Genomic DNA, 14,706 nt, shown 5'->3' with positions numbered 1-14,706 from the left:
TTTCTAGTTTATCCTAAAAGTCCTCCTGTTAAGCCTCAGAGATTATCCTCAGAGAGCAAGCATGGCTCACTCCTGCACGTTAGACAGATGTGCAGTATGTTCCTTCCACGGTGGCCACCCAAGCAGATTGTTCCCTAACCTACAGAGTAATCAGTCTTTTTTCAGAAAACAGCTTTATTGCAGTATAATTGACATACAATAAACTGTGCGTATTTAAGGTGTAATTTGCTAAGCTGTACATGACACACCCATGAAAGCATCACCACAATCAAGATAGTGAGCGTACCCTTTACTCCCCACATTTGCTCCCACCATCCCTGTCGCCCCCATCACTATGCAGCTGCTGATTACTTTCTGTAGGTTCGTTTGCATTTTCTGGAGTTTTGTATAAGTGGGATCATATAGTATTTTAGAGTAATTGGACTTTGAGCTAATTACCTTGCCTGCAGAGCTGTATCTAGTCCTATACATCTGGCATAGGTGTTGATGCTAACATTTTGCTGTCTTTTCCTTGCCACGTCAATTTTAACTTTTTCATCTGAATCTGAAAGCTCCAGAGCAGTATTTGGAATCAGTGAAACAAAGCTTCCTGCATAGCATCAAAAACTCAAAGAGAGTTTTACTCTCTAAAGCAGCATTATTAGGAGAGAAAGAAAACTTGTACGTGAAAGAGTGTTGAGAGGAGTGAGATCTGATTACCCCGGCCGTCCTTCTCAATTGCTGGTGAAACAATAAAAGCCTTTACGCCTAGTCCAAGCCTAGTCCTTCCTACTCTGAAGCAATCTTACTACTCTTTGGCTTTCAAGGATACCCACCTAAATATTAATTTTGAAAAAAGGACCCTTTTGGGATCAGGTACTCTAATGTAGATGCTATGTTCCTGCATGGCATTGTCTCGTGGAAGTAGAATGGGCATCTTACTTCCTTGCTTGCAGGTCAAGTGATCATGCATCTGAACTTGCCTAAGTCATAAATCCCCCCCAGAGTTGTCTGTTCCCTCTTTTCCATGATTGGATTAGCCAAGAAATTTTGGTCATGATCATGAGGAACATTAATCACCCACTGGGGCTATTCCCAGCAAGACTAATACTAAAAGTGCCTTGTAATTCTTAGGTGCTGGTTGAAGAGAAAACTGTTGTGGAGTGGATTCCAACCTACAGCGCCCTATAAGACAGAGTAGAACTGCCCCATAGGGTTTCCAGGGAGGAGCCCTGGTGGCACAGCGGTTAAGAGTTCTACGGCTAACGAAAAGGTTGGCAGTTTGAATCCACCAGCAGCTCCTTGGGAACCCTGTGGGGCAGTTCTGCTCTGTCCTGTAGGGTCACCATGAGTCGGAATTGACAGCAACAGGTTTTTGGTTTGAAGGGAAATGATTGTAAAGGTCAATGACTGAGAAGGTAGGATACATGGACATAAGGAGCTTGGACTTTTGAATCTCACCAGTGCCCCACAAATGCAATGTATCTGTTTACCTAATATGGCATTTTTTAACTGCATAATTTTACAAAGATGAATGTCAAACTCCAAAAGTTAAAATCTGAGCTTCTGGAACAAGGCTACCATACCAGCACAGGCAGATGCCTGATTTTTTTTTTTTTTTTTTTTTTCTTTTTTTACCAGCAGTTGAAGAAGTTATCTTCCAAGAATGTAACTCCAGCAAAAACGGGAAAAGCCAGTATCTTCTACTCTATGAAGACTGAAGAGTATTAGGTTCTTTATGTCAATGAAAGAGAAAGGAGTCTTGAATTAAAAGGGAATATTTAGTTGGATTTGAGGATGAGCTTGGTGGGGAGAAAGGGCTTGGAGGAAGGAAGGGAGATCCACTGTACTGGGTGCTAGAGGGCTGTGTTCACCCCGAGGGCCATGAGCATCAGCGTTCTGTGGACCTATTTACTGCAGCATTTATAACTAAAGATGGAAACAACCCAAATATCCATTAGTAGGTCATCAAAACAAAAGCCTAAATCCAATCAAGCCTCTAAGAATCCAGTCTAGATTTAATAGATTTAAGTACCTATTTACAGGGAATAAGTAAAAAAAGAAAAAAAAACCCTGTTGCTGTCAATTGTGACTCATAGTGACCCTACAGGACAGGGTAGAACTGCCCCATAGGATTTCCAAGGAGTGCCTGGTGAATTCAAACTGCCGACCGTAGCTCTTAACCACTACACCACCAGGGTTTCCTTACAAGGAATACAGAAGACAATATGTTAAATACAGGTGCAGTCAGCGACATACCTGGGGAAAAAAAATCCAGAGCAAACTGGTTTTCTCAACAAATAAATTGCAAGGGAATAAAAACTTAGAAGCAGAACCTACAGAATTAAAAATCCATTGCACTGTATGGCCCTTACTTGGATCCCATTCTAAGTTTCTCCGATTGTCTTAATTTTTTTAGACACTGGTAAGAATATCTTCATATTAGGTGTGATAATACATGCTAAAATATTTACATATGGAATCTGGGCTTTGCTTCAGAGTAATCTCAGAGTTGGGGCGAGGATGGGGGTACAGATGAGAAAGACTAAGACTGATCATGACTTGATTGTTGAAGCTGATGCATGGGGATTTCATACCGTTTCTCCCTACTTTTGTGAATGCTTAAAATCTCCCATATAAAAAGATTTAAAAAAAAGAAAAAAAAACTGTTCAGGCCAGAAAATCACATCTGTGAGCCAGATTCAAAACGTAAGTTACCAACTGCATGCAGCATCCTAATAAATTTAACAGCAAATGAATATAGGTGAGGATAACAAAATTGTAATGATTGCCAGATGCAGCTGGAATACCGACCCTTTTCCGCCATTTCTTGAGTTGAACAGGCTTTTAGACTGTCTGGAGCTCTGGTGGCACAGTGGTTAAAAGCTCAGCTGCTAACCAAAAGGTCAGCAGCTGGTATCCACCAGCCACTCCTTGGAAACCCTATGGGGCAGTTTTACTCCGTAGGGTTGCTATGAGTTGGAATCAACTTGACGGCAACGGGTTTGGTTTTTTAGTTTAGACCGTCCACACCCTTGCTCCAGTGCGCCTTCTGGAAAGCAAAGCCAGCCAGGTGAGAGGTTACGAAGGAAGGCCAGCTGACTCATCAGCTAGGAGGTGGCAGGGGAGGTGTTTGTCAACGACCTGAATGGAGGCAGGTCTGGGGACAGGGACAGCTAACATCAGAAATAAGGTCTGCTAGGATAGCAACCGATACTGGGGAAAAAAACCCAGCCATCTCTGCTTTTAACATTTATTAATCAAAAAATACATAAAATTCCACTTTCTACCCCAGGTTCTTAGGCTCTCAAGGAGGCACAGCTGCCAGCCTTAAGCATCTGATGTGATACCTCAGTGCTCATACCTGTCTCAGGAGGCCATAAGATGAGGAAGTGAGGCTCAAACTAGGGAACCTCCAAATCAGGCCCATGCCCTGCAGAGGCCCTGCTGCGGGGGTTGAGGGGGGACCGGGCTTATAGCACCTCTTGCTCTTTTTGCCATAGGAAATGGGGACAGCCACAAGAGTGGGCTGCCTTAGGACCATCCGCCCTGTATAACTAGGCACCTGGGTTAGGGAGTTCCTCCACACTCACTGGCGCTCACAGCCGAGTTTCCCCAAGGGCCAGGCACACCAGAGTTAGCACAAGAGAGGCAGTTCCAGAGGAAGACCTGGGGCTCAGGCCTTTCTTCCCTCTCCTTGGCCCAAATCCACTTCCAGGAGACCCAGAGCTGGGACCCTGCAGTCAGCCAGGTGCCCACTGGACCATTGTACCTCCACCTCAGTCCTCACAGCCACCTGGGAAGCCCGGGCCAGTCACTATCTGCAGCCTCATTATTGCATGCCAACTGGGTGCATGGGCCAGGGCCCCTGGTCAGCCATGAGACCTGGCCCAGGAGGGGCCTGCGCCACGGCCTGCACCCGCTGCTGGGACTGCCAGAGGTGATGGAGCTCCTTAAACTGCTCCACCATGCGGTCTTTGAGGTCTGGGTTTGAGATCTGAAGCCGGATACTGTCAGCCGACCAGGAAAGCTCCCCTGAGAACATCTCCAGCAGCAATCGGGCCGCCACGGGCACCACCTGGGGCGAGAAGAGGCGACAGGACAGGAAGGACTTGGCAGGCTGCTGAATCCAGGTGTGCAGAAGGGCGCCTACCAGGGGACGGGTGGTGGACCACATCCCCCGAGAAGAAAATCAACCAACCAGTTACCATCTAGTTGACTCTGATTCATGACGACCCCATATGGGTCAGAGTAGAACTATGCTCCATAGGGCTTTCAATGGCTGTAACCTTTCAGAAGTAGATTGCCAGGCCTTTCTTCCAAGGCCCCTCTGGGTGGACTCAAACCTCCAACCTTTAGGTTAGCAGCCAACAGTGTTAGCCATTTACACCACCCAGGGACTCCACCAGGAAGAAAACAAAACAATACAAACCCAATCCTGTCCAGTCAATTCCGACTCATAACGACCCTATAGGACAGAGTAGAACTCTCCCATACGGTTTCCAAAGAGCAGCTGGTGGATCTGAACCGACCTTTTGGTTAGCAGCGAAACGCTTAACCACTGAGCCGCCAGGGCTCCCCACCAGGAAGAAGGGGCACCTATTTCTACTTTGCACAAAGGCTACTTATGTGTGGGCAGCCCTGTGCCTGGATTATCTCTGGCAGCCGAGTTCATACGGACCAGAGGGCCCAGAACTTCCACCCGGGGGCAAGGGCCTAGCCCCAATGTCCCCCAATATTCAAGCCAAGGCAGGGCTGGGATGTAAGTGGACCTGTACAGTGATGAGCTTCTTCTCTCGGGGTTTGCGGTCAGGCCACTCCTCCCCAAAGCAGAAGAAGATCTCAAACGGCGGTGGGGTGTTGGTCTGGCCCTTCTGGAACAGGATGAGTTCTGGAGCAAGATCAAGAGCCTGAGTCAGAGGCTAGAAACACGCTCCCGGGCAGCAGGAGGCCAGGAGGAGCCGACGTGGGGCCTCACCGTGGAGAAACTGCTCAAGGCTGAAGAGCTTGGTCTTCACCTCCCGCTGGATGGGGTTGGGGCGCGTGGCGTCGGCCTCGGCACAGGGCCCGCTCCAGAACACCTTGCACTGGCACAGGCGAATGGCGTACAGGTCCTGGCCCTGTAGCTGCAGGATGAGCCCGCGGTCCAGCACGTCCAGCAGCTGGTTGGTGTAGAAGCGCTGCTTCTCACTGGGGATGTCCTCGGGACTGGGGAAGCGAACCTGCTCCAGGCTCACGGGGCCGAAGAGCTCCACCTGCTCCTGGGTGGCCTCCAGCTGGCTGTAGAAGAGCCGGCAGCCGTGTGGGTTGCTGATGGTGAGGGCACAGGGCGGCCGGCCACGGTACTGGAACTTGATCTCCAGGTCGGTCACTGCGGGCAGAAGGCAGGCTGCCCACCACTCCTGAGCCAGCCCGGGCCTCCCGTCCGCAGCCGTTGAGCATCCCTTGCCCACCCTGCCCACAGCTCTCCCGCTGATTTCCCCCAAGGAGGGAACCCGTGAACGTTTGCTCTTTCCTTCTTCGCCACCCTCCACCATCCTTGGAGCCCACCCTCACCCAGCCCACCCACGGTCCTTACAGGGCAGCATGTGGGGGCTGATCAGCAGGTCGGGCAGGAGTTGTTCGCCTGCAGGGGGCAGGCTGGCGGCCAGGGGCCCAGGCTCCAGCAGGACCTCGGGGAGCAGCTCCCCAAAGCTAGCAGGGTCGTTGTGGGGATGGGCCAGGAGGTTGGGCTCTGGAGCAGAGGGGCCCAGCACCACAGGCGGCTGGAGAGTAGGGGGCCACTTGAGCTCTTCTTTGGGTACAGAATAGGGTCCCATGGAGGGGCCAGGCTGTACTGCTTCTGAGGAGGATGAGGTGGGCAGAGCCATTAATGCCATTTCTAGAACTTTCTCCCAGGTCCACCTGCTCCCAGCCCTGGGCTTCTCCACAGCCTCCTTTCGCCCCTCCCAGTACCTTACACTAAGCCCCCAACCACTGCCCCCTCCTGGCTCACCCGTGAGGCTCAGGCTTGGTAACATCCTCTGGAGCTGATGGGAAGACAGGCAGAGAAGACAGTAGGTGGTCGGGAGAGAGAAGTCATTAAATTGATCTGATACTGAAGAAATAGCACAGGAGGGCCACCCAGCAGTCCCCTTCAGCAGGGCCTGGTCCTGACTCCAGCCCAGCCCTGTCCTCCCAGGCACATTAAAGCTTCAGTGCCTCAGCTTCCTCATCGGCCTTCTGCAGGCAGTAGTACCTACTGGGCCCCAGCTGTGGGGAGGATCAGCCAGACCTCGAGTGAGCAGGCTTGTCACAGCAAAGCCCCGGGAGGTCCAAGGTGATGACTCTGAACCTACCATTCGGAATCCGGAGAGCGGAGACAGAAACGGCAGCAGGAATGGGGCTGCTTGATCCCAAAGCAGAGGAGGGCGGTGGAAACTTCCTAACAGGGGCCCCGCCTTATCACAGCAGCCCCCCTGCCCCACTCACCTCTTCCTCTTCCTCCTCCTCCTCCTCTCCTGGCCCAAAGGTGTGGTCCTCACTGGGCTGTGCTTCTGCGTAGCAAGGGAGAGAAAGATAGGAGGGAGTCAACCGGTGAGGAGAAGGAGGAGGAAGGCCACCCAGGCCCACCTGCGCAGCCAGAGAGGCGGCCTGGAGCTCTGGCTGTGGCTGTTGCCTCCTCAAAGCCGCCCAAATCCAGGAGGAGGGGAAGGGCCCAGCCACCCCATGGCACTCAGCTCCCTGACCCATTCCCAGCAGACCTATTTATAGCCGTCCGAGCACCAAGAACAAGGGCAGGGGTGAGGAAGACAGATGCCTTGGACAGGGCTCTGGAGCGCTGGCCTGATGCCACAAATAACCCATTCCCTAGCCAATCCTGAGAGTCCAGCAGGCATGTCCCTGACCAATGCCCACTGCAGGGGCCCTGGGCCTTCCCACACACAGCAGGGCCAGGCACGATACCTGTGGGTGCCGGGCCGTGGGAGCAGACCTCGTAGATCTTGTAGGGCTGAGGCGGCATGTCCCGGGGCCCATCATAGATGAGGCGGAAATCGCGGCTCTTGTTAAGGGCGCATCGCAGGTTGGCCTTCCACTTGGCGGGGTCGGCCTCATCCACGCCCTCGGTGTACTTCCCGGTCTCCTTGGCCCAGGCCTGGGCAGGAAGAGAAGACAGCCAACCACAGAGAACCTTGCCTGTGCCTGACCCATCCCAGTCACTTCAGCAACACCAGAGCCCTGCAGGCCCAAGTGCCTCCATCTGCCACATGGGGGATCTGATGCCTGTCCATCCCCTGCTCTCAGGGTTCCAATAAACCACACAAAACTGAAGGGCTTTCACAGGCATTCCAGTATGCTGCTTCTGGGAGGGCAGCGGAACGTGGTGGAAAAAGGCACGGGATTCAGAGCAGGACTGAATGTGAATCTGGAATGTGCCGCCCGCCAGCTGTGTGCCAGGGCCAAGTCACTCGCCTCTCCCTGCCTCAGGCTCCCCATCGTCCCACCTTGCAAGGTGGTACGTGAAGACTACAGGGGTTAATGCCCACAAAGCACTCAGCACTGTGCCTGCAGACAAGAAGGCTCCACGTGCTTCCTATGCTGGCATTACTACTGTGAGGGCAATTTGGTTATGTCAGGATTACAATTGTCTCTACCCTTTGACCCAGTAGTTCAACTTCAAGAAATTTATCCTACAGATGCACAAGCATCCATAGAAAACTGTGTACCTACAGAGGTATTCTTTGCAGCATTGTTAGTAAAAGCAAAAGACCCCAACAACTTAAAGGTCCATCAATAGGAGGCTGGTTAAATGATTAATTATGGCTAAACCATAAAGCAGAATACTGGGCAGCAAAAAAAAAAAAGAAAAGGACACTTTTTATACTGACATGGAGTGATAGTGAAGAAATATTAGGTGCTGTCAGAAGCAAAAGAGAAAGAAGGAAACCAAAGTCTCAAAGCAGTCTCCAGAGCTAACAGCCTACACAAGCCATGGCCTCATCTACCCTGAGACCAAAAGAATTAGATGGTGCCCGGCTACCCTACTGACCATTCTAATCAGGGCCACAATAGATGGACCCTGATAGAATGGGAGAAAAACATGGAAGAGAACTCAAAATCTTAGGAAGTCCAGACTTACTGGACCAGTTGAGAGTGGACGACTTCCTGAGATTATGCCCCGAGATACTCTTTAGTGACCCAGTCTCGAGGAGTCTTGAACCGAAACTATCCGAAGGTCACCTTATAGCAAAATAACAAAGTGGCATACAAAATAAAAGATATTACCCGTGAGTACGGTGCTCCATTAAAAAACCATCTAGATATGAGACCAAAAGGTCAACAATTACTCTAAAGCAAAGATGAGAAGATAAGGGGGCAGGAAGACTTGAGACCTGGAAATTGAACAACCAGAAGGCAATTAAAGAGAACATTGACGCATTGTGAAAAATGGAACTAAAGCCGCTGAACAATTTGTGCGGAAATTGTCAAATGGGAACCTGATTTACTGTGTAAACTTTCACCAAAAACACAGTAAAATATTACTTAAACAAAAAAAGAAATATGAGGTGCAGAAGAGGATATATTCATCTACCATTTTTCTCAAAAATGGCGGAGAGGATAGGTACGTGTTTGCCTGTATATGTACACAAATCTCTCAAGAATGATAAATACAGAAATCGGTAACACTAATGACCTCTCTCCAGGGAAGGAGAGAGACTTTTCCCTGTAAGCCATCTTATACCTTTTTCATCTTGAATTGTGTGACTGTGTTACCTATTCAGAAATAAATGCATTTTAAAAAGTACTTTGGAAAGGTAAAGATGAAGTACAAAGATTAAGAAATATGCATCTAAAGTTTTAAAAATAAGACTTCCCTTTGACCCAGCAATTTTTAACTCCAGGAATTAACCCTACAGAAGTAATTTAGGATGTGTCAGGCGAGAATTGAGGAGTCCTGGTGGCGCAATCGTTAAGTGTTCGGCTGCTAACTGAAAGGTCAGTGGTTCAAACCCACTAGCCTCTCTGTGGAAGAAAAATGTGACAGTCGCTTCCATAAAGACTGACAGCCTTGGCAACCCTATGGGACAGTTCTACTCCGTCTATAGGATCACTATGAGTTGGGATTGACTTGACGGCAGCGGGTTTGGTTTGGATTTCTAAGGTGAGAATTAGAGGGTGTGCATGGCGGTGTGGTGTTCACATTGGAACACTAAACACTGAAGCAACCTAAAGGGTCCCAAACCTGAGGACCGGGTGACTCCTTCAGTGGAGTCCCTGGGTGGTGCAAACAGTTACTATGCTAACCGAAAGATTGGAGGTTCGAGTCCCAGAGGTGCCTGGGAAGAAAGGCCTGGCAATCTACTTCCAAAATATCAGCCACTGTGTATGAAGCACAGTTCTACTCTGACACGTGTGTGATCATCGAGTCAGAACCGACTGGATGGCAAATGGTAAAAGTGACGTGGACAGATGCTTTCCTTTCCAATGTACACCTGTATCACTTTGAGTGACTGTTTAACATTCCGTTGGAGGGATTTAGAAAGCTGTTCCTGATACTGGGTGACAAAACGCAGGTTATAAAATAGAATATATGGTTTGATCCCATTTTTGCATTTCATATACACACATGCAGAAAACTGAAAATATAAGCAAATGATACTAATCGTGAGTACGGCAATAGGTTACCCTCTAAGGTGAAGATTATGGGTTATCTTCTTTTGGCTTAAGTGTGTTTGCTCACTGAACATGTAGTCATGTGTAATAAGGATGACGTAATGAGACAAGGACAGTGGGTGGGTAGTGGAAGTTACAGGAAGGTCCCCACCTTGCTCCGAGGTGCAGGTTAGAGAAGGTCCAGGCCTAGGGTCATCTGCAGCTGGGAGAGTGGCCCAGCCTCAAGAAGACTTGGTGAGGGTCCCCTTCTGGGCAGGGGGAGCCTCAGAGGTCCAGGCAGCACCTCCAGTCTAGGGCTTACCTTGAAGATGGTGTTGTCTCCTTCCTGGCCGGGGCCGTGCCGCGTGGCGTGGCGCCAGGGGATGTAGAAGAACTTCCTGTCCCCGTTGACCCACTGAAGCCCTGGGTACTGGCAGCTGTTCACCTGGGCCACAAGCCAGGGCTTCAGCCGCACCCGGCGGGGTGCGGGGGGAGCCCCGGGGGCGGGCTGGTTCATGGCAAAGGTGTCTGCAGAAGAAACGAGGAAGGGGGTTGCGCATCGGCGGGTCTGCCGCTAGGGGGCACTCAGGGCGCTCCTTCGCCCAGGGACCGGGGCTCTGGAGTCCCTCTAATTGGTCCTGGTGTTCAAAGCCAGTTCTCTTTCCCAGCCATCAGTGTCTGTGATTTGGGTTTTGGGGAGAGGGGGAGGAGGGGTTCACAGCCATAGTGGTCCCCTATCCAGGTGCCCTTTACTGGCTGGGGAGGCAATTCCCTTGCTGTCGTGAGGGCTGGCTGCTGACGGAACAGAGCTGCCCCTTCTTCAGAGAACTGCCCTCAACTGCCTCATCCCAGAGGGGAGGCCCACCTGTTATGGATTGAACTGAGTGGTGGGAGTTCGCGTACGTGTGTATTCGAAGGCACACAACTGCCCCCAGGGACCACGCATCTCTCCCACTTGCTTGGAATCTGTTTCCCCTAGGGACCCTCCATAAGTAAGGAGAGGAGGTGACTGATGAGGGTGGCATAGGGAAGGGATGGGCAGGGGGCATTCCCAGGAACCTTGCTGCCTGGAGCAAGGCTGATGTGAGGGCATGTGCCAAAAATTGCCCCTTGTGCGTGGGTCCCCCAGCCCATTAGCCCACTCCCCAGCACCCACACTCCACTCTCGATAGTGCCATGAATGGCCCCAAACTTCCCACTGAGACAAATGGTTCGGGGCTCTTAGCCCACCCTGCACTGCCCACCTATCTTCTTTACCTTCCAGGTGGGCAGGAGGGTCCCTGCTGCGTCCTTCCACACACTCCCCCGCCCACTCCCTGGACACCCTGCCTTGTGTGGGACCACAGAGGACTTAAGAAACATCAGTCAGTACACCCCCAGAGGCTTGAAGCATCCTGCCCCCCGCCTCCAGCTGTTTGTCCCCCATCCCTAGCCTGTTCTCTCAAGCTCCTCCTGACTCACAGTGGAAGGGAAAGCAAAAGAGGGGCGGGACCAGGCCCAAAAGGAAGGCCCATCAGGGAGGAATGGATGAAGGGTCTGGGGTGCCCAGGGTGATGAAGGGAAGACCCAGCGGGAGAAGGGAGGACAGCTATCCTTAACATTGGAGGCACCACCATGTGACCAAGGGACTAGGTTCAGAGTCAACACCAAGACACCCTCCACTGAAGCAGACTAGATCCAGGTTAAAGAACTTTCTGTCAACCAAAGGCACCCAAACCACAGACTGGGCCACTGTCTATGAGGCCAAAGCCACCCGCCTCTGAGGTCATCAAGCTCTGCTGGTTTCCACACCGGTCTTGGGTGGGAGGCCAGCCAAGACAACCTCTCAGTCCTGGACCCCCCGTCTGTCATTCCAGGCCCACTTTAGCCTTGGCGCACCGAGCCTCAGTTTCTCCTGCAATTCCCTGCCCAGTAGCTTTTTGGGCTGCAGCTGCTAAGTGGCGCCTCCTCACCACTAAGGAGACTCCATCTGTGGCTTCTCAGCACAGTGTCAGCTGAGCTGTCAGGGACCCAGGAAGGGTACGGCCAGCCAGCCCCTTCCCTGGCCCAAGGCTGGGACAGGGAGGGTGGGAAAGCTTCCAGCCCTACCCCCAGGCCTCGGAAGGCTGGTGGCTCAGTTCCCCTTTCTGTACCAGCCTCCACCCAGCTCCAGGGGAAATGAAAGTGGCCAGACCGGACAACTCGGAAACAGAGACACTGTGAGTTGGGGGAGGGAGGGACAGGCGAAAATCCACAGTGGGTCCCCAAGACCATATTCTGACTGTCCTACCCCTTAGCTCAGCCTGCAGTCTTTACACTGGGTGTGGTTGGTCACACTGGGGAGCCATCTGCCATATTTGCACCTGTAGCTCCCTGAGAGGACTTGGTCCTAGAATAGAGGGCGAGAGTCATCCCTCTATTCTGGCCCAGTGGGCGTGGACAGTAGGAAGCACTGTCAACACACACATACATGCAAACATACACACGCACATACACACATACGTGCAAACACACACACACAAACACACACATGCAAACATACACACACGTACATACACATGCACATACACTCGTGAACACATGCATACACACACGCGTGCAAACACACGCAAACATACACATGCAAACATGCACGCACACATGCAAACATACACACGCACATACACACGTGCAAACATACACACATGTGCATACATGCTCGCGCGCACACTCATGCAGACAGTCAGGCCTGCAGCTGTGAGGTGGTGGGGTGGGGCAGCCGGGGAGCCCAGACAGGCCTACTCCTCCTCTGCCCCCTCCTGCCCAGGCCAAGTAGGCAGCCGTGCCAAGTCCAGCTGCCCAGCCAGCACCACTCTTCAGTCCAGAGCAAGGTTTTGAAATTTTAACTCTGGCCTCACCGTCAGAAAGCTGCAGCCCGTTAGCAGCCTGGGAGGGGTGTGGAGAAGGGGCCCTGCCCAGGGCTTAGGGACGGTCTGCCCACCACACTCCCCAGAAGGATCTGCAGCCTCAGGGGTTTAGCCTGGAGCCAGGTCCACAAGGGCTTCTCCCTAGCTGGGACAAGGCTCAGGATCAGCCCCCAGGGCGTTTTCTCTGGCCGGGAGGCCTGATTGGGACCATCCTAACTTGAGACCTCCCATGAGTTCCGAATCTATGCCTTTGTGCCCCTGTCCCTACTTTCCCTCCAGATAGAAATGATCACCCAGGGAGCGTGTTTTTCTGCATTTCCTTCATGCACTCCCCCAATCTGCAAATTGTTTATTAAATTATGAAACAAATATATTTTTTTAAAAAAGAAAAAAAGGAAACAATCACCCAGACTCCTAGGGGGCCCAGAAGCTAAGTCACAGCCCTCAGAAAATCCAGTCCAACACCCCTTCTCTGGTCACCGTGTTTGCCCTGATCCCTTGACAACCCAGGTCTGCCTTCTCAGGAAGGGGTTTGGAAGCCTGAGGTTAATGTATGCAACCTAGGTCTGGGGATCTGAGCCCTAGAGAGCGGGGAAACCAGTAGCTCCACCACCAACTTCCATGGAAACATCAACAGGCAGTGGGCTGCCAGCTGAGGAAGCCCCCACAAGTGGGTGGGGTGTGAAGAATCTAGAGGGGCAGCCCAGGAGACCTCAAGCTCACTCCCAGGCCCCGCTGAGGTAGCAGGAGACAGCAGCTCAGGAGCCTGGAGGAAGCTCTGCAGTCCAGGGTAGTGGATGGGCACCAGGCCCTATCACCTTCTCCCTGATACTCCCACCCCTCCCTTCCCCCGGGTTTGTCTCCTTACATGGCCTCCCTTCCCCGCAAACCCCATTCCAAGCTCAGGCAGAAAGCAAGGGGTTCTCTGCCCCAGGGGTGGCTTTCAACCCCTCCCAGACCTTCTGAGAGCTGACCACACCCGGGTCCTGCTCCCCTCACCATCCCACAAGCTAAGGCTCTGGCCCATGGAGCAGGAAGAAGCCTCCCTCGGCTTCTTAGCAGGAGCAGGACTGGGGGAAGGCCGGAGTGCAGGGGGAAACCCCAAAGTAGCGTCTTTAGGAAAAAAAGGTGATTTCCCCGTGCCTCCCTAGACTCCTGAGGGGGAACCCCTCAGCCCATCTCCCCAGCTAAGGGGAGGGGACTCGGCCTTCCGCCTGCCCCCTCCTGGGGGCCTCTCGCTTCCCCCCTCACTGGCCTTGCCTGAGTCCTTCCTAGTCGAGGTCGTTTATCCCGCTCTGGGCCCGCCAAGAGCCCAAGCCAGACCTGGTCCTCCCGGCCGCCCCCGCAGGCTCCGCCCGGGCGCACCGCCCACCCTCCTGGGTCAGCCCGCCAGGCAAGCCCGGGGCGCTGGCTTAGGGTCAGCCGCTCGGGCGCTCCCCAGCCTTGGCGCCCTGCTGCGCCCAAGAACGCCTCCCCTCGCCTCGGCCTCGTTCTGGCCCTCGCGGGGTCCGGGCGACGGCCGCGGGGGTACAGGGGGGTGGGGGCGCAGGTGTCACCACCTCCTCCTCGCATCACCGCCACACCAGTCTCACTGTTCCTCTACCTTGACTCGTTTCGTTCTTAAGTTCCAGAGAAGGACGTAAAGAAACTGCCCAAAAAGTGAGCCCCCAATTCTTTGCCACTGCGGAAGGGTAGACGTCGCCTTTTCTGGGTCATCTTCCCACAGACTCGGCCTGATTCCTGCCACTGGAGCTGTTCTCCGTGGTCTTAAGACGCTGGGAGGATGAACGCCTTAAACCTGAACTTCTTATCTGAAAGGGTTAGGGGTAGCCGGGGACGGGGGAGAGGGTGCGCAGAGTGGGGGTCGAGGCCCCGCTCCCGCAGCGCGCTCTGCCAGCCTCAATGGCCAAGCCCGGCCCCCGCGGGACCCCAGACGCTCCCATCCTCCGCGATGGCGAGGCAGAGCGCGACTAGAGGCAGGGCGATGGCGGCCCGGGCACCCCGTGGGGCGATGGCGGCACCCCAAGCTCTCAGGACGTAGGAGGCACCCTACAGGCCGCTGGACGGAGGGGCGCACCCTGCTAGGAGGCGCCCACCTGGGCCGGGGCGCGAGGTGGGGCTAGACGCGGCCCCCGCCCGCCGCCGGCAGGTGTCCGGGGCGCGGACACGCTGGGGCCGGGGAGGGGGTGGCAGTGCCTGGTACCGCTCC

The 14,706-nt window shown here is 53.2% G+C and overlaps 1 protein-coding gene across 1 annotated transcript in view; it reads right to left on the bottom strand.

The window, feature by feature from the left end:
• Nucleotides 1-1,585: 1,585 nt before the first annotated feature.
• Nucleotides 1,586-14,706, bottom strand: part of IRF5 (interferon regulatory factor 5) — a 14,402-nt gene continuing 1,281 nt past the window's right edge. The window contains exons 2-9 of the mRNA XM_004382652.3: nt 9,935-10,140; nt 6,925-7,114; nt 6,451-6,515; nt 5,975-6,008; nt 5,558-5,821; nt 4,958-5,350; nt 4,752-4,870; nt 1,586-4,057 (exon numbers count right to left, since the gene is read on the bottom strand). Of these exons, the coding sequence (XP_004382709.1) occupies nt 3,812-4,057; nt 4,752-4,870; nt 4,958-5,350; nt 5,558-5,821; nt 5,975-6,008; nt 6,451-6,515; nt 6,925-7,114; nt 9,935-10,129 (1,506 nt within the window). The 5' untranslated portion in view covers nt 10,130-10,140 and the 3' untranslated portion in view covers nt 1,586-3,811. The remainder of the gene's footprint in view (nt 4,058-4,751; nt 4,871-4,957; nt 5,351-5,557; nt 5,822-5,974; nt 6,009-6,450; nt 6,516-6,924; nt 7,115-9,934; nt 10,141-14,706) is intronic.

The sequence above is a fragment of the Trichechus manatus genome, unplaced genomic scaffold (assembly GCF_000243295.1).
Source record: "Trichechus manatus latirostris isolate Lorelei unplaced genomic scaffold, TriManLat1.0 scaffold00097, whole genome shotgun sequence".
Taxonomy (NCBI): domain Eukaryota; kingdom Metazoa; phylum Chordata; class Mammalia; order Sirenia; family Trichechidae; genus Trichechus; species Trichechus manatus.
Note: the sequence above shows the minus strand (reverse complement) of the source record. Positions and strands in the feature narration are given on the sequence as shown.